At 54.0% G+C, this 24,882-nt stretch overlaps 7 protein-coding genes across 7 annotated transcripts; 3 read left to right on the top strand and 4 right to left on the bottom strand.

Annotated features, from left to right (window-relative positions):
• Positions 1–458: 458 nt before the first annotated feature.
• Positions 459–3,118, bottom strand: GUITHDRAFT_112975 (hypothetical protein; the record flags this gene model as incomplete). Its single annotated transcript, XM_005827894.1, has 15 exons — positions 459–563; positions 619–786; positions 838–902; positions 1,077–1,155; positions 1,241–1,280; positions 1,334–1,422; positions 1,475–1,533; positions 1,591–1,651; positions 1,712–1,768; positions 1,816–1,887; positions 1,934–1,994; positions 2,042–2,163; positions 2,209–2,302; positions 2,375–2,489; positions 2,545–3,118. The coding sequence occupies 15 exons, from the start codon at positions 3,116–3,118 to the stop codon at positions 459–461; spliced, it is 1,761 nt and encodes a 586-aa protein (XP_005827951.1).
• A 1,981-nt stretch (positions 3,119–5,099) lies between these two features.
• GUITHDRAFT_164518 (hypothetical protein) lies at positions 5,100–6,025 on the bottom strand (the record flags this gene model as incomplete). The annotated part of the gene is made up of 1 exon (XM_005827893.1): positions 5,100–6,025. The coding sequence occupies one exon, from the start codon at positions 6,023–6,025 to the stop codon at positions 5,252–5,254; it is 774 nt and encodes a 257-aa protein (XP_005827950.1). The 3' UTR covers positions 5,100–5,251.
• A 1,144-nt stretch (positions 6,026–7,169) lies between these two features.
• GUITHDRAFT_153966 (hypothetical protein) lies at positions 7,170–8,855 on the bottom strand. Its single transcript, XM_005827892.1, has 12 exons — positions 8,798–8,855; positions 8,679–8,745; positions 8,564–8,624; positions 8,487–8,519; positions 8,347–8,408; positions 8,188–8,301; positions 8,073–8,139; positions 7,931–8,027; positions 7,815–7,881; positions 7,609–7,764; positions 7,506–7,550; positions 7,170–7,365 (listed from the first exon to the last, which is right to left on the bottom strand). Exons 2-12 carry the CDS (start codon positions 8,739–8,741, stop codon positions 7,222–7,224), a joined length of 909 nt encoding a protein of 302 aa, XP_005827949.1. The 5' UTR covers positions 8,742–8,745; positions 8,798–8,855; the 3' UTR covers positions 7,170–7,221.
• Positions 8,856–10,452: 1,597 nt separating this feature from the next.
• On the top strand, positions 10,453–12,180 carry GUITHDRAFT_142367 (hypothetical protein; the record flags this gene model as incomplete). The annotated part of the gene is made up of 12 exons (XM_005827891.1): positions 10,453–10,509; positions 10,562–10,658; positions 10,722–10,782; positions 10,857–10,920; positions 11,094–11,186; positions 11,230–11,266; positions 11,317–11,369; positions 11,415–11,516; positions 11,636–11,707; positions 11,762–11,827; positions 11,875–11,963; positions 12,021–12,180. The coding sequence occupies 12 exons, from the start codon at positions 10,453–10,455 to the stop codon at positions 12,178–12,180; spliced, it is 951 nt and encodes a 316-aa protein (XP_005827948.1).
• A 271-nt stretch (positions 12,181–12,451) lies between these two features.
• On the top strand, positions 12,452–14,378 carry GUITHDRAFT_153965 (hypothetical protein). Its single transcript, XM_005827890.1, has one exon. The coding sequence runs from the start codon at positions 12,471–12,473 to the stop codon at positions 14,325–14,327; it is 1,857 nt and encodes a 618-aa protein (XP_005827947.1). The 5' UTR covers positions 12,452–12,470; the 3' UTR covers positions 14,328–14,378.
• Positions 14,379–16,205: 1,827 nt separating this feature from the next.
• GUITHDRAFT_46944 (hypothetical protein) lies at positions 16,206–18,382 on the bottom strand (the record flags this gene model as incomplete). The annotated part of the gene is made up of 2 exons (XM_005827889.1): positions 16,206–16,863; positions 17,976–18,382. Coding segments are annotated over 2 exons (1,065 nt in total), but the record flags the coding sequence as incomplete, so codon positions are not given.
• Positions 18,383–22,082: 3,700 nt separating this feature from the next.
• On the top strand, positions 22,083–24,623 carry GUITHDRAFT_142365 (hypothetical protein; the record flags this gene model as incomplete). Its single annotated transcript, XM_005827888.1, has 11 exons — positions 22,083–22,116; positions 22,466–22,514; positions 22,587–22,626; positions 22,674–22,709; positions 22,783–23,049; positions 23,191–23,369; positions 23,427–23,469; positions 23,629–23,695; positions 23,992–24,173; positions 24,225–24,314; positions 24,540–24,623. The coding sequence occupies 11 exons, from the start codon at positions 22,083–22,085 to the stop codon at positions 24,621–24,623; spliced, it is 1,071 nt and encodes a 356-aa protein (XP_005827945.1).
• Between the last annotated feature and the right edge of the window lie 259 nt (positions 24,624–24,882).

Here is a 24,882-nt window from a genome sequence, read left to right as displayed (position 1 = left end):
CTACCCTCTTCCCTTGCCCTCCTGCTTCGAGCCTCTGCCTCCCCCCATCCTCTACCTCTCCTCCCCTTTCCCAACCCTCCCCCCATTTCCGCTCAGCAGTTGACCGTACGGAACCACGTATGTGGGGTGACCAGATACCCACAAACTTGCGATCAAGCAGGATCAAGGCCCAGATCAAGGCCGGCTGAGGGACACAGGAGGGAGGGCGGAGGGAGAGGAGAGGAGAGGAGAGGAGGGAGAGAGAGGAGGGAGGGAGAGGAAAGGAGAGGAGAGGAGGCAGGGAGGGAGAGGAGGCAGGGAGAGGAGGCAGGGAGGGAGTGGAGGGAGAGGAGGCAGGGAGGGAGAGGAGGCAGGGAGGGAGAGGAGGCAGGGTGGGAGAGGAGGCAGGGTGGGAGAGGAGGCAGGGAGGGAGAGAGAAATGGTCATATATGATCTCATCTCATTGGCTATGTGATATGTTATCTCCACACCCCTGGGTATGCATCTTCAAACTCTTGCTCGTCATCGAGGTCATCAAACGTGTCCAGCAGGACTGAGGTCATCTCCGAGCGCTTCGAAAGCAGCTGCAACATACGTGTTAGTACAGACATGCATCAGAACAAGTCACGGTTTCACAACCTTCACGATGTGGCTGAGTTTGGTCTCTCTGGACGTGCTATCCTGCTCCTGGATCGCCCGCAGCAAGTTTTCGTCGTCTTGATCTGCATCCGTGAAGGTAGAGAAGAATTCGTATGAGCTGTCAAGGAACTCTTGGCGCGGGTCAACAGCAGACGTATCGAACAAGGACTAGTCCAAGGTTTGACGATCAGCATGCTCATTGCAACCTTCTCTTCTCACCTGTCTCTGCGGTCTCGGCCTTCGCAGCTTGGAAAGAAGTTTGTTGGGCCTCAGTTTTCGTATTCCTGGCATGACGTGGGTGAAAAGAAACGAGAGAGTGCAGATGATCGAGGACGGACAGGGCAGGGAAGAGTACAGAAGGGCCTGAAAAGGCCAGACGGGAGAGAGAGGAGGGGAGAGAGGAGGGGAGAGAGGAGGGGAGAGAGGAGGAGACAGAAGCTTGCAGAGAAGGTACTGACTTGAGCCGACGTTGAGCTCATGGATCAGCTTCTTGTTGATCTGATCGTCCTTGCGATCGACGGACTTCCCATGGGTTTCCTGCTGGTGGCAGTCAGAAGAGAGGAAGAGGAGGAGGAGGAGGAGGAGGAGGAGGAGGAGGAGGGAGCTCGAGCTTGCGGGCTACCGGGGGATGGACATGCGACAACCAGAAGGCATCCTTGTACCTGGCAGCCTGCCGTTAACACCGTTGTGAGGCCGACGGCAGCATGCAGCTCACCCAGCGCAGAATAAAGCTCCTTGTCTTGCCTCCGTCGTGCTCGGGGGGGGCTGAACGATTCCTACCTTCTTCCCTTGCCCGCTCGTTGACTGCACGAGCAAGTCAGGCAGCAAGAGAGCCTCGAGAGCTCTAGCCTCTGACCTTGTTCTCAGAAACCTTTCTTGCTATGCCCCTCTGTCGCTTCTCGACAGACCCGAAGTCTACGTGGAATGTGTCAACACGTCAGGAGCATCCTGGTCCTCGGAGGCTGCTGTCACCGGCCCACCAGCAGTCGAAATGAGCATCTCTTGACAGCAGAGTCCCCTCTTTGTCCACGTACTGCAGAAATGCAGACAACCATCATGTCACATCAGCCACAGTCAGGGCAGCTCCTCGCACCTGCGCAAGATAGGCATCCGACCTGCACAGACTGGAGATCCGCACTTTGTCCCCAGGCTACGGCTGGTGAGATCGCAGTGAAGGACGCCAAGGAGGAGAGGCACCTTGGCGTTGTAGATGGTGACCAGCACTTCTTCCTCCTCAGCTGCCCAGATCGGTTGCAGCTCCTCTGCTAACTGTACAGGATCGTAACCGGCAAGGCCTGCAAGGTTGTATCGGAACCATCGAGAAGGTCTTGAACTTGGCGTTGGGGAGAACTCTCTGGTCATACTCTGAGCCCCACCTGCAGGTTTGACTCTCTCAGTGTTACACATGGAAATCTTGCTGCACCTTTGGATTTTGCTGTTGGAGATGTTCACAGCCTTGAGCTCTGCCATCTCTACTGCTCTGAGCCACGACTTCAAGATCGTCTTCCCCTGCCCCTTTCTCCTAGACAGCTCCTGCTGGAGCACCTGCAGAACCATCACAGACCGCCAATCCTATGTTCACGGCAGCACGTCATGCGCAGCTTTCTCGCTCTGGTCGCGAAGCTTGTCCACTACTTGAACAGTGTTCTCGGTTGCTAGAGGACTGTTCTGGATATGCTTCCAGCTGCGTTACAGTCACTTGGCGCGTACACGCATGCATGCTCTTACTCCCAGTAGCTCTTTCCTCCTTGACCACCTGTAACATGCACAAGGACTGTGAGGCACGAGCGACAAGTCAAGGAGTTTGCCTGAAGGGTTCGGGCACACTTGATTCAGCTCTTCGTCTTTTGGTCTGGTCTCCTCGTCTTCGTCTGCCATGTGTACAAGTGAGGTTTCTCTCCTGATGTTGAGCAGTACATCTCAGACCTTGATTGGTGCTCTCTGTCCTGTACAGGTGCTCATGACACGGGTTCATCCTCTTCTTAGACGCAAACAAGATCTTCCCGTAGATTGTCGCGGGGTCGCTCTCTTCGTTCTCCACGGCCCACACGCTCGCAGGAGATCGTTTCGTGGCTTTCTGATCAAGAACAACTGAAGACATCGTGCCGTGCAAACTCTCACCTTCATCCTCGAACCTATTTGCCTTGCGCAGCTTCAGGGGGTGGCGCTTTGAAGAGATTATCAGGTATCCTGCTCTCCTCGCGGTCTCTCCTCCTACAGTGTGCACGTTCACTCTGAATGGTTTGCCTGCTCCGTTGTCGATACGAGGAGGCAGCAGGAGCGGGTCGGGATGGGCCTCCAGTTCCTCGTGGGACATGGGCTCTGCTTCGAAAAAGATGCGTTGAGTCCAGTCATCGTCAATCCCAAAGGATTCTTTGAACATCTCGTCCACTTCATAGCTCCACGACCACTTCAGTGCAAGTGTCAGTCGCTCCTTGTCTTGCTCGTGCTTGGATGGACCCTCCTTTCCTCCCCCCTTCTTTTTCGCGGCTGCTGCCATACCCAGAAAACCGTTTACAATGGGAAAGTAGGGCCAAGGAATGATGCTTGCTAATCGAAAGGAGGAGGCTCACGAGGGGACAGCATGCTGTCAAGACAGTGACACGAGACTCTGAGAGCAGAAAGTCAGCTGAAGGCGTCGGGCCCTTTCCTTCGCTCCTCCTCCTCCCGGTTCAGCATCGCCGTAGTCGTTGCTACCGCCATCCTAGGGAAGTTAGCAGCAGAATGTATAACGTGGAGGCCTGGGCCCCGGCGGCCGGGCCCACGCCGCGGCCGCCGGGGTCAGTACGCGGCACTACGCCGGTACGGTACGCGTACTCAGCCTGACCCGGCTGCGGGGCTGCGGGGGCCGCCGCGGCTACCAATGGCGTCCTGGAAGTGCCTAGCCGCTGAGCTGAGTGACCAGACTTGGCGGCGCGCAAGCGGCCGGGCTCAGCCTGACTCTGTGACTCCCGCGCTCACTGCAGAGTCAGCCTGGACTCCCGAGGCCCGAAAACTTGATGATGCGCACAGTCTCGGATCATCATGGTGGCTGTCAGGTACAAACTAATGCTCCCTAGTACTAATACTCAGATTACTCCAAGATGGTAGGAGTACTAATACTCAGATTACTCCAAGATGGTAGGAGTACTCATACTCAGATTACTCCAGCCGCCACGCGGATGCAGAGGTTGTTCATCGTCGAGTCCAGCGTGCAGATCCGGATGGGGATCATCGCGGCCCGCGTGGGGGTGCCACCAAGCCTCGGATGGTAGGAGTACTACTACTCAGATTACTCCAAGATGGTAGGAGTACTACTACTCAGATTACTCCAAGATGGTAGGATGCAAACTCTGATTTGATTTTATGCAAAGGTTTAGGTGCAAGTTGACTTTCCATCAAACATTCTACCATTGTAATGATCAGTTTCACAATGATTCGTGAATAGAAATCTCACCACAAGAAAAGATATACATTAGTGCATCACATGGTACCAACAAGCTCTAACTCGCCATGCAAGCTGCTCCTTAGCTGCTGCACCTCTGCATTAACCCATAAGAGCGTCGAGCTCCCATCCGAATCACACCTAGCATCCGTTCTCCATTGTAGATCCCAGCATGAAACTCGTCAACATATAAGGTGTTCGTGATATCTTTGCGCTTGAGCATAGAACGCTTGATGAGTATGAGAGGTATGCACAACTAAGAAGGACATGGATCAACATAGAAATAACTAAGGCATGACATGGCGCTGCAATTCCTTGATTTCTTCGCGCAGAGCAGGAGCCTGGTCATTTTGAAAGCTGGAGGGGGTTTTGGACTGGAGAGATCGAATCAGATCATGATGCAGCAAGAAAACATAAGATAGTCTCACATTTTCTCTCTCGACATTATCCAAGCCCTGTCACAATGGCATCAGAAAGCACGAATACCTCTGGCAACAAGGAGATTTCACTCGCAAAGGACAACACAAGTTCCATCAATCACACGTGAAAGATCAATAACCTGAAATCCTGCCTCTGTCAGCTTCAACTCCACAAGCACAACCCCAAGAATGAGCATCCCGCCAACCACTGCCGCACCGAGCAGCATAGGGAGGGACTGCCGATGCAGCTTTTCAAGTTTGGTAGTCGGGGCTGCAAGCAGCTTCAAGGGGGTAGATATGGTGGCAAGTCTGGGGGTGGGTGGTAATGGGAGTATGGGGGGATGAGGGTAACTTTGCTGCTCCAAGTTTGTGAGTGATGGGCGGTAGTATACAAAACAACTACTGTGAATGTAAATGATTGTTACTGCGATCTTGATTGTGACTTTCGATGCCCATCATACTTCGAAGCATCAGAGCACTATCTCTACTGATGGAATCACATGGGAAGCCTTCCCACCTCTACCGTTCGAGGTTCCAGGTCTGCAGCCATAAGATCTGTTCTACCTCGTAGGCTGAAGAGTTACCGATGATCAAGTCGCTGCGAAGAAAAACATTTCCCCACCAAAACTTTGACGTTTGAAGAAAAAATGAATTTTCATTTAAAATCAACTTCATATCACTTCTACAAGAATAAAAAAAATCCTGGATAATCCTTGTTTTTTCTTAAGTTTTGTTATTTCTTCATCTCCACCAGGCCATTTGGTTAAGCTCATTACTCAATCGCTCAACACTATAGTCCCATTCCATCTCCCAACCTGTTCCGCAAATTCGCATTCTCCTGCTCAAGAGCTTCGTTCTTCTTCAGCAGCATCAAGTTCTGCTCTTCGAACATTGCCAGTCGCTGCTCGAGCTCCTGCAGCTGATTCTTCCGCCTTTGTCGAGATTTCTCTGCTGAGAGACGGTTCTTCGCTAACCTCTTTCTCAATCTCTCGTCCTCGATCGATTCCAAGTCATAGCGAAGACCCTTCTTGGTCTTGCTTACCGAAATGGGAACGTTCTCACCATTCGGAAGTATTTCTAGCACGATGCTCTCCATGGAAGGATCTCTAGCAGCGGCTGCTGCAAGCACCTTGTTGATATCGAAGCCCTCATCAACCCCAGCGATCATCTCTGGTGGCTCGATCATCTCCTCAGCTGAATCCGTTGGCGACTCTTCCGTCGACTCCGAAGATCCGAACCAGCCCGAGCATTCGTCCACGGCAACCATTTCTTGCTCAAGGCAGCCTTCCAGGTCGTAGTCTTCTAGAGAGAACTCTGTTGATAGTTCGGCAATATCCCCTCTTCCTCCCAGCAGTCGGATCGTCCACTCCAAAGTCTGCCCGTCCTTCACGCCGTAGTCTACGAGGTACTTGTGGTCTACTAGCTCCTTTCCACCGCAAGAGATCCTCAAGCTTCGTGAAGGAACCCGAGAGATGTCCGTCAGGAAAGTCTTGAGGTGGAGGATAGAGGTGTGGGGGGATACTAGCGTCGTGACGGTCTTCGCGCTTTTTAAGAAAATCTGCATGCCTGTTGCTCCGATCCTCCGTCTCTCCCTCTATATAGCCCCTCCTTCATGGCCACCCCCACCCCCTTACATCTTTTGAACCCTTTCTTTGTCCTTTCACTACCCCCATCTTCCCAGGTACTGTGCACAAACCCGGTCAAATACTACCCACCCAAGCGACGGCAACGGGTTCCAGACCCACCCACACTTTCCCCATACCAAGAAGTTATCGAGTGGGGTGGGGGTTACACATCAAAGAAGACCAATAATAGCATCAAATTTGTACCATAAATCTGAAGATTCAGTCATCTCTACCATGAATTGATTAAAAACAATATATTAGTTTTCCGAAAAGCAATTATCTCCAGATTTCCAACCTTTCATTTGGAGCTCGAGATCCTTAAAATATATTTTAGGACAAGTTTTAATATATCTTTTAATTTAATAATGTTTTAGATTGCTCCATTGTCCTTCAGAAGTTCAAGGTTTATATGCGATTAGTTCTAACGCTGGAGATGATTAGTTCAGTAATCATCTCAAAAGTTCTTCAATTAGTAGGAAAGGGTTTTCAATAAGTTCTATGATTCTCTTATTCTTTGGTTTACTCTTCCTCTGCTCGACCAAAGGTTCCAGCTTACATTAACGTGTCAATTTCAGAGCCCTTCAAAAGTTCTTGCTTTGAGCCCAAAGTTCCTGAATTCAGGTAGAAAGTTCATTTTTGGCCCGCTTCAAGTTCTTGTCCTTCTTTACTTTCACGGTACAAATTTGCAGATGAGTAAACTATTTGAGGCTTTTCAAATCCCCTCAAAATCCGTCATGGCTCACTGGTCAGGGTGGAGATGAGGGGTGACCGAGGGTCCCGCCTTGTGACCGGCGCGTGATCAACTTGGCAACCACTATTGGCACGGTCCAGAAACTGCTTTTAACTCAGTGACGCCCCCGGGCCACCCTGGCGCCGCGGCCGGATACCGGGACCCCGGCGCCGGGCCCATCATACCGGGCCGCGGGTGGAAGGGCCGGACTCGCTCAGAGGCTGGCCGCGGCGCCCACGGTCCCGGCCGGGCCGAGTCCGCGGCTCGCCGCTGACAGTCACACGGTGCTCAACGGTCCGACACGGCTCAGCTCCTGACTCTCTGGCTCAGTGATCTGCCATTTTCCTCGTTATGCTCTGACTTCACTTTAATCGGGAGTCCCTCGCTGTCACAGACGGAAGTTTACTAAGTTACCGGCGCCGCGTCGCCATCTTCATCGGGCGATGCTGATGCGGCAGGATCATCCGCAGCTTGCATTGGGTTCCTTGCTACTGCAGCGTCGTCGGAGCACATGTCTCCATATTTGATTGTTCCTCCATGTATGCAGAGCTGAAAATTCCATACTCAGCGATTTGAAGCACGATTCTCACTCAGGCAAGCCAGTCAACTTGCTCAATTCCGTACTACCTCCTTGCCCCCCGGAATCCCCCCTAAGCACACCGGCATTTTGCCTCTCATTCGATACGGACCTGCATGAGGTTGTCTGAAGCCTTCAATCTTCTTCCCAGCACCATCTGCCACAAGGCTGTATGAGACGGGGCTGCAGTTTCATATAGTCTCTGCAGGTCTGACCTGACACCTTGCTCTGTTCCGTGTGTAGGGGACCACGTGCTTGAGAATGCTTTTTCTGACACACAGTGGGGCAAAGTTGAGAGTAAGAGAGATGGATTCTGAGAGAGCCAGCGCATGATGTGGCCATTTGCGAGGGATGTAAATGATCTCGCCGGCCTGTACCACGTTCACTGAAATCACATCAGAAGGAAGGTTCCAGATCTTACTTTCAAGATGGTTTGAGCAGGGACCGCCTTTGATTGATCAGGAAACTTGTGACTATTGGGAGGTTTTCTAGATTGAAATGGTCACTGTTCAACAATCCAGAGAGTGATCCGCCTACAATAGATCCACCCATTCATTTTCTTCCCTCTCAATGTATTTGCGATGAGCAGGATGATACAGTGTGAATAGTTTTTCCCCTTCAAGCATGCCCAGCCCTGTGAATATCGTGATTGTTTTGTGTTTTGAGAAAACCACCTTACAAGCATCTGTCTCCCAAATATCAACATGAAGTTTCGATTCTGTTCCCTTCGGCCCAAAGAACAGCCACTGTGCACATCTGTCAGCCTCTAGTCCCCAACAACATCTTTGCCTCACTCGGAAAGGAGGCCTGAGGTCGGGTGAGAGGTTCTCGAACATGTCGTTTGCATGAAAATGATCGGGAGGCGAGAAGTCTTCCACAAGTTCGGGGATATCATCGGAGAAGTACCACTGCGAAGCTCTCAGGCATTCTGCTCAAATCAGCATTTTTCTCACTGTTCTCAGGTAGGGAGTCGAAGAACCAGCAGGTAGGTTTTCGTACTCTTGGAATTTCGATACTAGTATATGGCGTCATGCCAATGAAGTTTTCTTCGAACGGTGAAAATTGAAGCTCAGGAATAGGAAGTATTTCTTACTGTATTCATCCAGTGTCATGGTTGTTTTCTTTCCTGACATCCAAATCATTTGGCATCATACTTGAGCCAGCAGGTACCTCCAATATCGATAGGGCATACTACGTTCCCATACGTCTGTCGAAACCATTGCAGGCTCCACTGGGTACTTTCGGGTGAGTTTGGATGAATCAGAGATGCATCATGGTTTCAGACTTTACGCGATCCTACTTTCCATGCAGGCCATCCGTCCATGGCCCCTGTCAACACCACGGGCATCCCTCTGGATTCCAGATTTCAGTGATACAATGAAATGGAGCAGGGGGCTCCATCACCTGCTGATGTAATTCTTTTCGAAGTCTTCGGGTGTGATATCGTTGACATGGATCCGTTCGATCTCTCCACAAACTTCTGCTCCTGCATGGTATTGCTGTATCAACTTTTGGGCTAAACCACAAGCTCATCAGGAATCATCCCTGCGCCTGGAACCAAGGGGATTCTCTCCAACTAGTCAATACAGTACTCCTTTCGCCCTCACCGACCATCCTTGAACTCACTCTACTCCATCTCCATTCTCGTTCCCCTGCGCGCCCCCTCTCCTCCTCCCCCGCTCCTCCTCCATGCTGTGCTTGCTGACCTGTCTGTACAGTGGGCGGAGCCATAAATGGCGGGTAACCTGATATTTGTACCAATGATGTCATTACGAAAGCTATTAGTTACTTTTAGTAACTAATATTCATCGCCTAAAATCAGGAACCCCGTAAATGTACCGGATTACCACAAGAAAGAGTACCAGATTATTTACATATATAGTTGGTTGTATCAGCAATTCAGTACCAAAAAACAAGAAATATTTCCAATTATGGATTTGTTTTACATTCTAGTACTACACCGAGGATTACATGTACGACACGATTTTTAAAATTCTGAATTCGCACTACCATGTGAAATTGCCAGCTTCGATTGTATAATATTTTTAAGAATAAAAAAGAGTTGGGGACTGGTGGTTGGAGCTGGAATATGATGGGAATGACGGGGTGGGTACTTTTTAAAGTTTTGAACCAAGTACGGGTGGTTGCAATTCCGAAGCAATTGTCTACCCAAGGTGGGGTGGTCTTGATGCAAGTTGAAAGGTGCCAGAGAGGAGTAGAGGGGGTGGGGTAGTTTTGGAAGGGATTGGAGGTGTACAGCAGAGAATCGAATGAGGGGGTAGGGGTAGCATTCAAGAGGGGTAAGGGAAAAAAAGGGGGGTAATATTTGTATCTTCCTAGGGGGTTTGTTCCTGATGCTAAGGTGGTGGGGTACAGAATTCAGGGGTGGTTCATTTTCTAAAAAATGAATTGCAGCCAGGGTGGGGGTGATATGAGTAGGGGTACTTTTCCGCTTAGGTTGACGGGTGAGGCTTATCTCAAAAGTGATTTTAATTCTTAAAAAGTTTTTGGGGGTCGCGATGGTGGAGAGAGTTTAGGAAGCGAAGGGGGATGGGAAAGGGCAAGGGGAGGTAGGAACGAGGAGGTCAGGGTAAGAGAAAGGAGACCTTACATCGAGATCAGGATGTGGGGAGGAGGAGGGAGGAGTTTGGGGCCTCCCCTTCAGTGTCTAGCGCCTTGATTGAATATGCAAGTTCTTTCCCTGTGGTCGTAATGCTGGACTCGGGTATGAGGAGTGATGAAGGATGATGTAGAAGCATGCGAAACCTCATCTTGATTGTTTTAGAATCACTGATTGACCGCCAAGATGTCCTGTCGTTCTGTTTGAATGCCTCCTTCGGCAGGTCTTCAGAACGTGAAAATTTGGGGGCAGCGAAGCTGGAATATGCCGTTCTTGACCGCATGTGAAAGCAGACTTTGTATGAAGCGAGAAGGAGACAGAGAGTGAGGCCAAAAGGGCAGGGACCCCGCAAATCATCTCAAGGTTTCATTTCGTATCCGGCTGACAGGTCGACGTGGATAAGAACACCTCGAGTGTGGTTTGTCCTTCAGTAGAGGAGATGGAGGCGATCGACTGGCTCACAACCATTGGATCTGCGTATGTTGAGATCCTGCACGTGCGTGTTTCTTCCTCTTGGATCTGTTTCATGGCCTCACCTACTCCGACAGAACAAGTTTCAAGAGAAATGTACAGCTCACAGCCAAGTGCACCAGTCGTTCAAGGTGTCCAAGAGCACATTTCGAGACCTGATCTCCATCATCGATGGTTTGCCACCGTCATGTGAATTTCAGAATGGGAAGAGAGCAGCACTGATTTAGGTCACTTCAGGTTTGAATCAGTGGTTTGAGGCTCTACAAGACCAGGACGAGACGTCCGTGGACTTCCGCAGGTTTCTCTCGACAGCCGCTATCGCGTGGTTTGAAGATTTATTGACCGCATGCTGATGTTTTGACTTCCTTTCAGCTTTGAAAGACAACAGGCAAGGAGGGAGAGCATGGACAGTGATGAAGAGGGCGACAGCGTACAGGTCAGGCAGATTGGTTGTGGCATGTCCTCGCCTTTGAAAGTCTTCAAGTTATTTAGCCGAGATTGGATCACAAGAGTTCTCTTTGGACTGTATAAGAACTCGTCGGAAGGAATGGTTGACTAACAACGCTGTTGCCACGCCTGCAGTGGCTTTGATACTTTACTGTTCGGCAGATGGACTTCGATTGCTTCGATCAAGTCATTCGAGATGTTCACTTGGTCCCTTTATTCTTCGGAAACAATCAAAAAAGCCAGCCAGATCTAAAAGTATGATATGCTTCTTTTATCAAATTATTCATGAGCATTGCAGGAAATAGTGCAAACACGATGGGCAAGAAGACGACAAGGTTTCTTGACCCAATGCCGATGTTCGTGTTCTAACTTTGTTGGAAAGCAGAAGACTTTATGAGCTTGGCCGACTTCTGCGATGCAGTTGCAGACCTTGAGCTGGTGAGTTCATAGATTTCCCGGCTTGCCTTCTGAAATTTTGCGCAGCCACCGAAAGGGAGCGAAGAGACCGATGGTTGTAGCCTTTCTTCCGGTCAACCTAGGACCTCCTACCCTATCGTCAGGCTGAACGGAAAGATCATCCCCAAGGTCTGCAGACTGAAACCAATACATGGCATCACAAAAATTTCAATCGCTCACAACACAGGACATCACACTAAAGAAACGATTTTTGTCTCTGTTGTACATCTGATACCATTGTATTCAAGGCAAACGCAGAAGAAAAGATCGATTCGCAGAATCGGCAAAGTTGGGTATACGTTGTGAAGGGGCCTCTCAAGGTGAGCAGGGGACGGGGATGAAATGTGTCAGAGAGAAGAATGATGGGTTCGAAGGTCACGCACCTCGAAGTTGGCCTCAGACGGCGGTTGCGAGACTTGGTGGCCAAGGGCGGGGACAAGGTCGAGAGAGGAGAAGAAGGAGTTTGTGGTCTGATGGAGACGAGCAGGTCCTTGTGGAGATTATAACAGACAACCATGTCGAATCAGAGTCAAACATCTGCGACACCACCACCTTGCAGCATGACAACAACCACAGGTTACCCTCCTACCTATCCCTTCCTTCCCTCACGCTTCCCTTCCCTGCCCCCCGCAGGTGCAGCTGGCCGGAGCTGAAGTTAAGGCCCTTCGATGTGAAGGAGCAACTTCAAGTTGTCTTCACGAGGTTGAACAGCGTCGTGCCCCATGACGATGGCGAGGGGAAGGAGAGCGAAGCAAGGCCCGTCGAAGTCGCTGAGGTTTGCCCACAACCGTAGGCGCTCCTGATCCTGAAAGGTGCATTCAGGTGGAGGAGCTTTCCAAGTCAGAGGAGCAGGGGAAGCAGCAGGGGAAGCGCGCACTATCCGACAGCGATGCTGGAGATGACAAGCATGACAAGAGACAGAAACAAGAACATCACCTTGACCCCAATCAAGACTCACGACCTGCCGAGCAGGCGCACGTTCCTTCCTCAGCTCAGTCTGAGCCTTCAGTCAAGAGGGACCCTGCAATCTCCTCCTCCTCCTCCTCCTCCTTCTCCTCCCCTTTCAACTCCCCCTCAAGCTCCATGGTGGAATGCCCCTCTTGTCACTCGCGGGTGCTGCGGAAGCCTTCGACTGACGCCTCGCAGACCCTCGGGGCTCGTCGGGCGCCATGGAAGCTCGCCTCTCACACAGTGAAGCTCAACCGCTACCAGGGAACCGTCGAGCGCTTCGAGTCCTTGTGGTCCTACCGCTCCAACTCTCATGGGGACGAGCACACGGGCACGGGAACTTACTCCGGGCCTCACACCCCTCGATCTCTTCGCCCGCACACGCCAACTGGAGGAACCGCCTCGCCTGTCCCCATGGACTCGCCGCATCTTCGCGTGCTCGATCCTGAAGGAGCGGCAGGCGGCATCGGGCATGCGGCATCAGGCCTAGACACGCAGAGGAGGAGCGTGACGAAGAACAGCGATGGAACCTTGTTCGAGATGCAGTCAGCTCCCAACCAGCTGCTCGAGGCTCTGCGCTTCTTTGAGCTCCCCCTACCCGAGAAGCAGAAGCCGGCGTACAGCTGGGGGGTGCAGGGGCCGATGCAGAAGTCTCTCCTGGCCAGGTACATCGAGTCAGTGGCGCGGGACGTGAGGAAGATCTGCCTCGCCGAGCCGAGGTGCGTGCACGTGCGGGCTCCCTGCTACATCCTCGGAGACCTCCACGGCAACTACCAGGACCTCATTGCGTTCGAGAAGGCTCTGTGGAGGATAGGACCGGCGCTATCCCCCGCAAACTTCCTCTTCCTTGGGGACTACGTGGACAGAGGGGCGCACAACCTGGAGGTTATCACCTACCTCCTCGCTCAGAAGGCTCTCTGCCCCGGCAAGATCGTCCTGCTCCGAGGGAACCATGAGATGCGATCGCAGAACTCTTACTCAGCGTACAACCCCTGCTTCAAGCAGTCGTGTGAGATGGTGCTGGGAGAGGAGCTGGGGAGTCAAGTGTGGGAGAGTGTCAACCTTGCCTTCGACACGTTTCCCATCGCTGCAATAGTGGACAACAGCATCTTCTGCGCTCATGGCGGGATCCCATCGTCCGACGTCATGCCAGGCGCTGCGGGAGCAGGAGGGCAGGCGGAGCTGATCAACGAGATCAACAAGATCCCTCGAGACCTGCCTATTCCCGATCCCTCCTCGCCCCAGGGCTGCAAACTAGCATGGGACCTCATGTGGAACGACCCTTCCCCTCCCACCTGCGAGCCAGCCCAGAAGGTCGACAACAGCGGCTTCGGGCTGAACGTTACTCGGGGCACAGCTCACGTGTTCACTGCAGAGGCGCTGGAGAGGTTCCTGCACACGTACAACCTGAGCTACCTGGTGAGGGCCCACGAGGTGAGGAAGACAGGCTTCCAGGTGCAGCAGCACAGCCAGATGGTGACAATCTTCTCGTCCTCGGGCTACTGCGGCGCCCACAACGAGGCCTGCTGCATCCTGGCGTGTGAGGGCAAGATCCGCTTCATCCGCCTCGAGCACTCTCTCCTTCCTCAGCTGGGAAGCCTTGCCTCTCGAGCAGCTGCTGCCAGCGCCATGGTCGCAGCCTTGGCTGCCGGGGTCCAGCTTCCACCGGCTCAGTGTCTCCAGGCCTCGCTCAAGTCTCCCCACGTCTACTCCAGCACGACTGAAGTGCGCGCCAAGTATCACGCGCTCAGCAACTCCAGAGGAGAGTCGCTGTCAAGCGCGGAGGAGGCAGCTGACCTGGTTGCTGCTGCCGCGCTGGCTGCTGCAGCTGTCGACCGAGTCAGCCCCCAGCAGATGCTCCACCAGAGGATCCAGCAGAAGCTGCAGGAGAGGCTGAAGGAGCAGAAGTCCAACAACGAGAACGAAGTGTTCAACTCGGAGGCGGGAGTGACTTGTGAGACATTCCATGAGGAGAGAGAGTGTAAGACGTGATTGACAGTGTCCCACTAGAATGTAATTCATACAGGGTAATATTCTCCTTCCGATAGGTTGAAGACTATCGAGCTCGTCGTCTTCACGCTGAGGTGATGAAGGGCACATTCAGCTTCCCCATCCCTGCACACGATCAGGAACAAACACAACGATGAGAAAGACAAGGAGGTTGAGGGTACCTATAAGCGGGAGCCCGTTGGTAACTTCGTTCTCCTGCCTCTTGCTCAGCATCCCCTCCGTGAGTTCACAAGGAGACTCACAGGGACGTTGTACAATGCGAGTGCCTTTTCGTTGCCGTCCGCCAGCTGCTCGGCTCTGATCCTCTCGTCCAAGAAGTCCGCGTCATGGAACTCGTGCATGTCCTTGAGCGGGGCCCTCCCCTCCACCTCCGACTGCTCGAAGGTCGGGGGCTCGAACTCCTGCGCCAACCATGAGCAGCAGCAACACCCTCGGTCGCTCCCTACGTCCTCCTCGAAGCCTGCATGCGAAATGTCCCTGGCGTTTCTCAGCTCCTGCTCTCCCGTCAGCCCCCCCCTGAACCCACGACTCGCTCACGTAGATGGTCCGCATGATGCGTCGTCGAGCTCCCAGCGTGTTGACCCCTTGCATTGCATTGTTCTCAGCAACCCCAGCAGGCTCCAAGCTGTCTTACCCATCTCGAACAAGTCGGCCTCCCTGAGCTCCAGCAGCGTCTCCAGCGAGACGTTCTGCTCCTCGAAGAGGTGCGAGTACTTGGACAGGCCCAGCCTCTTGATGATGGGAGCAGCAGAGTGCAGCCTGTGAAAGATCTGGAGGAGAGGAGCAGGTCAGAGGAACCATGAAAATACCGAAACTTCTGTGATGAGCTTGCCTGCTTCGGAAAGTACAACTTCTCATTCTCGTCCTCGTCACTGGAGCTCTCAAAGTCGTCTTCGCCATAGTTCTTGAGCTCGTTCAGACCTCCCAGCTCGTGGTCTGACAGGTCGTCCGCGTCCACGTCCACCTCGTCGTGTCCGTGCTGGTCCTCCTCAAACTCCCCGGTCGCCAGGCTCTTGAGGTCCGTGTTGAGGTCCTCGATCGTCCGCCCTGACTTGGGGTTTGTGCTCACCTCGAAGATGGTAGCCACGTGCTCCAGCCCTCCCGCCATCTCCCGGATCGTCCACTTGCTCAAGAACGGCACTCGTTCCGGAACGTTGAGGAACTTCCCCTTCTTCCTCCGGATCCCGTTGTAGAACGGCATCCCCAGCTGCTCCAGAAGTCAGCTGCCCAGCTCTCGAGCAGCAGGGGCGGCCTACCTGCCCGTGGGAGTTGCAGCCCCACGAGTACTTGTCGAGAGGCACCTTGTCGTTCATCGGGTCTACCATCTTCTCCTTGTCCGCGTCCAGACCCTGCGCGAATTTGAGAGAGCAGCGGGAGCCTGAGGGGCAGGAAGAGGAACAGGAGGAGAGGCAAGAGCATGTTGGGGGGGTGGGGGGGGGGGAGGGCAGGCAGCAGGAGAGGCAGTAGCAGCAGCAGTAGCAGGGCAGCAGGAGGATGGGGAGAAGCAGCAGGCTGAGGGGAATCGGGAGGCTGGGGATGAGCAGGATGCAGGGAGTGGCTACCTGGCTGATCATGTAGTTGGGCCCGACGAAGATGGACCTCGAGCGGAAGGTCTCGTTGGCGTCTTTCTGGATGCTGTCCTCCAAGATCGGCGCCTTCACGATGCTCGGCGTGTGCAGCGACGTCTCGTCCCCGTGCCCCAGCTGACCATCCCGGCTGTCTCCCCACGTGTACACCTGCACAGTCGTCATCCTCCTGTCCTCCAACCGCCCTGTCAAACTTCACCTGACGCGCTTCGTCGAGGGCGATGCTGCTGAACCCTCCGGCGTTGATCGCTCGGATGCCCCTCGCCTCCAGCGCTTCCACGATCCTGGGGGTGCACCGACTGAGCAGCTCGTTGTGACCGAGCTGCCCTTCTTCGCCGCGGCCCCACGAGTAGACATGCTCCAGAGGAGGCATGCCTGGCTCCACTTCATCCGCCACAAACGCGACGCAGTGATCGTACCCGCACGCGATCTGCTGGACGCGCACGGAGCGCAAGGCAGTCACGAGCTCAGGCACGGGCGAGTGGGTATAGTGCCCGAGGCCGAGCTGCCCGCAGTCGTTGCGCCCCCACGTGTAGATCTGCTCGTTCTTCATGAGAGCCATCGAGTGACTGTACCCACAGAGCACGTGACAGGCGCCGCTGCGTCGGAGGTGGTCAACGATGTCTGGCTGCAGCACAGCCTTGTCGCTCCTGTTCAACCCCAGCTGGCCGTAGGCGTTGCTCCCCCAGGCGTAGATCTTGTTGGCATCCGTGAGGACGAGGGTGTGCTGGCCCCCGCAGGCAGCTCTGATGCAGATCTTCTTCGCCATCCCCACCACTTGCGTCGGGAAGTAACACGTCTTGGTGTTGCCATGCCCCAGCTGCCCGCACTGGTTCCTCCCCCACGACCAGATCGTGCCTTCGATACAGATCGCTACCGTATGGAACTCTCCGCAGGCTATCGAGAGCACGCTAGGCAGGTTCAACGCAGAGCTGGACCCGTGCAGGGGGGTCGGGGGGATGGCGATCCTGCGCTTGGGGGCCCTAGCTGGAACCTTGTCGCCCCTCTCGCTGACAAGTGACTTGAACCACTTTGTCATCGTGTGCCGGAGCTGAAAAGATTTCTCCGAGTCGGAGCTTTCGCAGAGGCCGAGCTGGCCATGGCTGTTGTTACCCCACGTCACGATCACTCCCATGGTCGAGTGCCCCAACTCGTTGGCGTGCGTTGCAATCACGGAGCGTGCCTCTGCCGCAGACTCAGCGTCCTTGGAGGAAGCTACTGTGCTGATTCCCGTCGTTCCGCTTCTCTTGCTCGTCCCACTCCTGACACTGTGACCATCTACGCTGTGCATGTCGGACCTGTCATCGCGGCTGCTCTCGGCGTCTCTCACAGACTCGCTGTACACGCTGTTGATCTGCGCAGCCTCGACCTCAACGTGCATGTCGAGATCCTCCAGCTCATCAGGGAAGGGGTCGCCGCCGTGACCATGCATGATGAAGGGTTGAACCAGCTGCCGTTGTTTGAACTTCTTGCTCGACTTGCCTGAGACAGATTCCTGCCGATTGATTGCAGTCGACTTGATGATTTCTGTTCGCTCGAAGTCGAGGCGCTTTTGGATCAGCCCTTGTTTGTCTTGCTCCACTCCGATCACCATCCCATGGCTCTCACTCAGCGCGATCCCCTTGATGGCCTCGATGCCGATGGGCATCTCGAGTACGTCAGGTGTGGTGCCTTTAGTAGACACCCGGACTGAGGGCCCAGCAAGTTTCTCTACCTTGGACTGCACGTGGTCGGTGATGCCCTTCCAAGCTCCCAGCAGGTAGGCTGTCTCGTCGTTGCCGATGGCTGCTGTGCTTCTGTTGCCGCAGACGATCTGCTTGATCCTTGGGACAGCCTGCCAAGCACTTCAGAGGGTCGCTCGACATAAGCGGGAGGTACCGTCAGGCCTGGAATGCGCTGAGGCTTCGGGAAGATGCCCAGAGTTCCAAGACCTAGTTGATCATACACGCCGCTGCCCCACCCGTACACCTCGTTGGCGATGGAGACAGCAATGCTGTGCTCGCTGCCGCACGCTATGGAGATCATCTCTTGCTCCTCTAGGGACTCGATCAAGACTGGAGAGTTGGAGGACTTGAGGTCTCCCGTCCCTAGTTGACCGGCTTTGTTTTCACCCCAAGTATAGATCAAGCCGTTGTCGGTGACGACTACTGTGTGGTTTCTCCCGCAAGCCACAGCACTAGACCCTCTGTTCTCCATCTTGGGCACAATGTGCGGCTCCAGCTCGATCTCCGTGACCACGTCGTGCCCCAGCTGCCCTTCCCACCCCCTTCCCCAGGTGTACACGTCACCATCCTCAGCGATGACCGCAGAGTGACTCTTGCCGGCCCCGATGCTGCGAACGTTCTTACGGTTCAAGGGATCGGACAAGGAGAGGATGCCGGTCGGGAGGGGAACATTGTTGGTATGGCCTAGGCCCAGCTGACCGTACTTGTTCTTACCCCAGGAGTAGACCTGGAAGAAGGGCTTTCAGACAGTCGCAAGGCAAGTACGAAGGAACAACCTTCTTCTTGTTGGTGATGGCGATGCAATGCCAGTCTCCCATGATTAAGTTGACGAAGATTTTGTTCTTGGCGGTCTTGAGGCGCGGAACGTCAGGGTCTATGCACTGGAAACAAGATTGCATGAGTGAGATGAAAGCGTTCAGAAAGGAGTTACAGTCTCAATCGGAGTCGGTTGAGGTCTGGGCTTGTAGTCATTGAGCCCAAGTTGACCTTCTTTGTTCGACCCCCAAGTGAATATCTTCCCGTCATCTGTAATGCATCCCGAGTGATCTTGACCGCAGGCCACGACCGTGATGGAGTAGTTGTGCAGGGGGCCGTAGATTGGGAACGGAGTGTCGAGGTTAGACTGGGTGAGACCCCCGGCCCCATGTCCCAGCTTGCCATCTGAGCCTCTGCCCCACGAGCACGCTCGTCCTATGTAGCCCTCGACGACTCCGAAGCCTGGCGAGCAGGAGTGACTTGTTGGGCCAGGCACTTGCTGACTTACCAGTGTCTTCGATGAAGATTCCTGCCTTGAACTTGTGCTCCAGAGGAGGAGGGATGGGAATCCGAACCAGGGCGGTGATCTCGTGATCGCCGCAGGAGATGCCGTAGATGGCCTCGAGCCCTTTGAAGCGTCGGGGCATGTTGAACACGTTCTTCTGACCCTTTCCAGATGTCGACCGCATGTTCCCCCAGAAGTACATCTGACCGAGATCCGACAGAGCCACCTGAAGCACACTTGAGCTCTAGAGCTTCTGCCGACTCTCGTACCGTGTACTTGGGGCCGCACTCAAGATCTCGCAGGCGACACTCCTCTGTCAGCTTGATGACGTGCTTCGGAACGAGTTGCGACTTAGCGTTCCCGTGACCGAGAGCACCTTCAGAGCCGTCGCCGAAGGTGAAGACATCTCTGTTCAGCCTACGTTAGAGGGGGGAGGGGGGAGCTTCAAGTCCTTCACCTGTCTGAAAGGAACGCGCTGTGATTCTCACCGCAGGAGATCTTTCGAATCCCTCGCGAGGACATGTTGGTGTTGAGGGTCGGCTCCTTCCTGTTCTTGACGTCTCCGAGACCAAGCTGTCCGTGTTTGTTGTTTCCCCACACGTACATGTGACCCTGAGCCGTCAGAGCGATGGTGTGAGAAGCACCGCAAGCGATTTGTCTGAAATCTTGACCTAGAGTGACAGGGCGGGGATGTCAGAGCATGGGCTTGAAGGCAGGGGTAGGTGTACAAACCATGAATGGACTGGAGGATCTGGGGGTGGGGGATGTCGAACTGGGAGTCATGCCCGTGCGCGAAGTTCTCTGAGGACCCGAAGGACCAGAGGTCCCCACTGCCATCGATCACCACGCTGTGGAAGTACCCGCAAGCCACCGCCCGTGGCGACTGCGTGTCAAGTGAAGATATTCTGACGGGCGTGTTCACGTATCCGTTGGGATACTTCTCCTTGGTGACCTCCCCGATGCCGAGCTGGCCATGCGTCAAGGCTCCCCAACTCCAGATCTGACCGCTCTCAGTGATGACGATGGTGTGATGCCTTCCGCAGGCTGCAGTGATCGCGATGTGCCCCTGCATGTCCAGCACCGTCTTCGCCTCCATGTCAATCCCGAGGATCCCCTCCTCGGCACCGGAGTAGCCCAGCTGTCGCATGTCGTTCGCTCCCCAAGAGAACACCTGTGCGACAGTCAACGCGCGCATGCTGCGAGCATGAGGAGGAGCAGCACCTGCCCTGCTGCGGTGAGAGCCACTGAATGTGAGGGTCCGCTGAAGATAGCAAAGAAATCATTGCCGCGCACTTCTTCTTTGAGTTCTACAATCTGAGCACTTTTGATGCCATAGAGATATCCGTCCCCTTCAACAATGATCGGGTCAAGCGGTTGAAGGTGCTTGTCTTGGTACTCAGGATCTCCCTCGGCGTACACGTTACCCAAGGGGTTCATCGCAGAGGAGTGAGTGCTCAAGACATCTGGATACATCGGCGGTGCCTTCTGCTTGGCATGCTTTTCCGTGAGGCGTTCTTTGCGCTTGTCTGCCGTGCTGGCGGGGACAACAATGTCTTGAGCTGCCACATCCTCTTTCGATTTACCTGTAACGAGATCGTCACGACTACATCTCCATGCTCTGCAACATCATACGACCTGTATGACGCAAGTTGAAAGCCTGATCATGGGAATGACTCTTGAAGCTAATGAGTGACTTTTCGAGGTATTCGAACTGCTTCATAGCTTCTGCATTTTGCAAGACAAGCTCTTCAAGATTGACGGGATCAAGATCAATGTTGTCCATCTGATTTCTCGGCACATCTTGATAATTGATGATCAGGTTCGGCTTAGGAGCATTCTTGCTTCTGGGACGGGGTTGCCTTCCTGACAGCCTTGACTCCGTCACGCGCAAGATGCTTCCTTCCAGCACGCTCTTGGCATCCTTGCTGAGTGCGCGAGGAGCTCCATCCTCCCAACCGACGTCCACCGACGACCCGATCGGGCGGACAAGCAAGTTCTCCTCCGCCATCCTAAACTTGGAGGATGCCTGATACGGCTGCCAAGTTAATCATCAGGACAGAATCAGATCACAAGAGTGTTGAACACATAGAAGTTGAATTTCTTGGGCAACGAATTGAATGGTTCTTTTTCTGACTGATGCAACAAACAAACTCTCCAGAAACAGTATTCGAAGCAGCAAAACACTTTGCACAACAACCCAATGACAATTCACGTCACTGCCTTCAAACTCTTCACATCTTTGCAAACAGTCATGATACTTCTCCTTCCCAGATTCTCGTTACTCCCTTCCTCATTCCACTTCGCTCCCTGCTCCCATCCTATTGTTATCCTGCCCTTTCTCATTTCCTCCAACACGACATTTGGCTTCAATCTTCGGCTTACCCACCCCTTCTGTAGGTACCCTTCTACACTTCGGCCACCCCTTGACCCGGTCTGAGATCTGCTTTTCTCGTACTAAAGTCAGGGTAGGTAGATGTACCCGACCCCCTGGATATCAGCACTGGGCAACCCGGCGAGTTCCTACCGGAGCGACACTTTTCACCAGGGGTCATCGTCCAGGTATCCGTGAGGTATCCGTGACGGTATCCGCGGGATGAGTAAGCCGTAACTAGCGGTTTTCGCTGCCTCTTCCTTTCGGCTAGACTTCTGTTGAGGCGGGTTTGTAGGTCAGTGTGATCACTTCGTCTGCAAGTCCGCCCCCGGCGGCGGCGCTGGCAGCCGCTGAGCCGGGCTCACATTGAAATATTTCGACCCTGATGGTGACGGTAACACAGTGTGAGATGAATCATGACGAAGCCTCCGATAAAGCCTGTGATCGGGCTGTGCCACGGTGCGCGGCAGCCAGTGCTGCCACGGCCCCGTGATCATCATTCAATGAAAGCCGTTGAGTCAGGAAATCTTTGTCTTGGGCATACGTATACTAGTCAGAGATTCTGGCGAGAGAGATATAAGCTGCTTAGTAAAGGATCAGTTAGTTCTCAGTAACTGAGCGATACGTCGGAGTAACTCTCAGGGCCGTGGCAGTGAGTCAACCGTGACCGTTGAATGTGATGCCATGACTCGGACTCATGAGTCGGACTTACGGTATCCGGAAAAGTATCCGATAGTGTATCCGAGTGATTATCCGTGAGTATCCGCGAGGATGTGCTGGGGGTGTCGGCGTGGCATGGCGGCCAGGGGAAGCGCAACATGGGCGAGAGGTGAGTGAATGAGGAGGAGGAGGAGGAGAGGAAGAGGGCGAAAGGTACTGCATGTAGGAAGCTGAACAAAGCTACCAACCCTTCCATGTCACTGTAGAAGAGTGGGCATGGCGCTTGGTGAAGGGTCAGATCTAGAGCGGTTCGTTATCAGCACTTCCCCTTATCTTAGAGGGCGCGATGCTCAATGGATATGAGAGTTGCGTGTGTATGTGAAAGCTGATGAGACAGAAAATTCACATCTAGAGGGTAATCAGCCCTGCGCTCTCAGAGTCGTGCATGCATAGAAAAGATTGCACGGATTCGTAGAGTTTCCATCGGTCGTGCATGAAAGTTTGATCTGATCGCACAGCTCTCATGGTCTACCTGGTTCTTCTATCAGCCAACGGCGACACAAATTGGTACTTCACATGAGCGAGGAGCTTTGCGTCCATGCCGAGCTCCTGGCTTCGTGTTTGTGACGAGGAGTGCAGGGGTCAAAAGAGTTCGCAGGTGGCAGGGGGGTTCAAGGAGGTGAGGTGCGTTCTGAGGTAGCTAGTGGTGTGATCCGCTCTCTGCAGAGCATGGCGTCTGCTGCTGGCTCCTCCCTCGCTCCGGTTTGTGCTCGAACTTGCTCTCCTTCCTCCTGAGCTCCACCTGCAGAACTCCTTGCAACCTTCTCCATCGCAGGTGGGGGCGCGGGAAGCGGCGATCATGCAAGCGAGGGAGCAAGCGAGGGAGCAAGCTAGAATGCAGGCCAAGGAGCAGAGCATGAGCTCTGTCAGCAGGGAGAGCGCTGCTGCTAACAGACCTCAACACATGCCTCCGAATGTGATCCCAACAGTCAAACCTGAAAGTCCTCCTCCTACAGCCGCGCAGCAGCCAGTCAGGGAAGGAGCTCCAAGGTCTCAAGGGTTCCTGTCTTCTCTCCTGTCCCCAGCTCAAGGGGTGCAGAACGTACAGCAGACGAGCAACGAGCGGGCATCTCCGTCTGCTCCCTCGGCTCCGATCTTGACCCGTCAAGCTCAGTCCGCCTCGTCAGCTTCTCCCCCTGCTGCTCCGCTCTCCTCCTCCCAGCCGACTTCGTCTGTCGTACAGGTAGGAGGAGGCAACGTGAAGGTTGCGACCTGGTGGTTGATGCTGCTGCAGCCTCGGGGTAGGGAGTGTGTCGCTCCCGGGGAGAATATCGAGTGCTCCGGCAAGGGATTTTGTCTTGACGGAGACAAGGGATGTAAATGCAAGAATGGATTTGTGGGCAAGTTTTGTGAGATACAATGGTGAGACTTGTCCTGTCCTGTCCTGCCTTGACTTGTCATAACTTGCGGTAATCGCAGTCCTGGAGGAGGAAACTGCAATGATCGGGGAGTCTGCTTGGAGGTTGCTTTCTTTGTTCTTTCCTCCCTTCTCCCTCCTCTCTCTGCCAACTTCGCCTTGCTCCCTCTTCCCGTCTTTCTCTTTGGCCCCCCCCCCCCCCCCCCCCCCCCCCCCCCCGCTCAAAACTCGGTCTCTTCTCTTCCGTGTCTCACGGATGAACAGGACGGCAAGTGTTTGTGCCAGAAGGGATTTTCAGGGGAAGCTTGCGAGTTGAGGCAGATGGTTGGAGGTGAGAGGGATCATTCTGAGCTGTTTCAAGATCGATGTGCTTGAAAGTTTCGATGAAAGTTCCGGTGAAAGTTTCGATGAAAGTTGCGATGGTGCTTGCAACCGACAGTATGATGTGACGATACTATGTCATGATCTGCGCCTGAAATGTTGTATAGTATGTGTATAGTATGTGTATGGCATGTGTATGGTATTTGTATGAGATGTCTTCTGTATGTAGCATTTGTTGTATCATGTATGACATATGACATGTGCTGCTGTTTCGATTTCTTTTTCGCTCTGACATCCTCCTGTAAGATTTCGGTGAAAGTCATTCATCGTCGCGCTCAAGGAGGAGGGAGTCGGGAGGTCCCTGTGGAGAGAACAACGAGTGCTCTGGCCATGGGCGATGCTTGTCAGGAGAGGCTGGAGAGACTTGCAAGTGTGAGCCAGGGTGGTCTGGCCAAGCATGCAGCACCCCTTGTCCTGGCCTGAATAAGGTCTGTGAAGGAGGGGTCCTACCTGCTGCTGCTGAGAGATTGGAAATGCAGGAAGGGATGTTCTGCTCTGGGTTCGGCTCCTGCACGCGGGATGGAAAGTGTCGATGCGATGCAGGGTACTGGGGAGAGATGTGCGAGAAGGTGAGGAGAGGTGGAGGAGGAGGAGGAGGAGGAGGAGGAGGAGGAGGTGCACGAGCAATAGGAGAAGCTGGAGCAGTAGGTGCAGCACGAGGAGAAGGAGAGAGGAGGGCTGGTGATATTTTAGCTCATGAGACATGCAGGAATGCCCAGGAGGAGCATCCAACATCTGCTCGGGACATGTAGGGACTGGCGCTCTCCTCCTACTGACCTGACATGATGCGGCAGGGCATGTGCGGGCTCAAGGGAACCTGCAAGTGCGAGGAAGGATGGACGGGGCTGGAGTGTAAGGAGCAAGTGGGAAAGAGGTGAGAGGCTCGATGTAACAAGCGGGAAGAGAGGAGGAGGAGGAGGAGGAGGGTGGAGGAGAATAGAGGGCGGAGGAGGGCGGAGGGCGGAGGGAGGCAGGGGAGGAGGAGGAGGAGGAGGAGGAGGAGGAGGAGAAAGGAGGGATGGAAAAGGAAAGGAGGAAGATGGAAGAGGGAGGGGGGCCTAAATTACCCTGAGACCCCGGGGGAAAAGCTGATTGATGAAAATGTCTGGATCTTTGGGTGGCAGCTGGTCTGTCTTC

Source organism: Guillardia theta (assembly GCF_000315625.1).
Source record: "Guillardia theta CCMP2712 unplaced genomic scaffold GUITHscaffold_63, whole genome shotgun sequence".
Lineage (NCBI taxonomy): Eukaryota > Cryptophyceae > Pyrenomonadales > Geminigeraceae > Guillardia > Guillardia theta.
The sequence above is the reverse complement of the archived record's forward strand: the minus strand, read 5'-3'. Positions and strand labels throughout refer to the sequence as shown.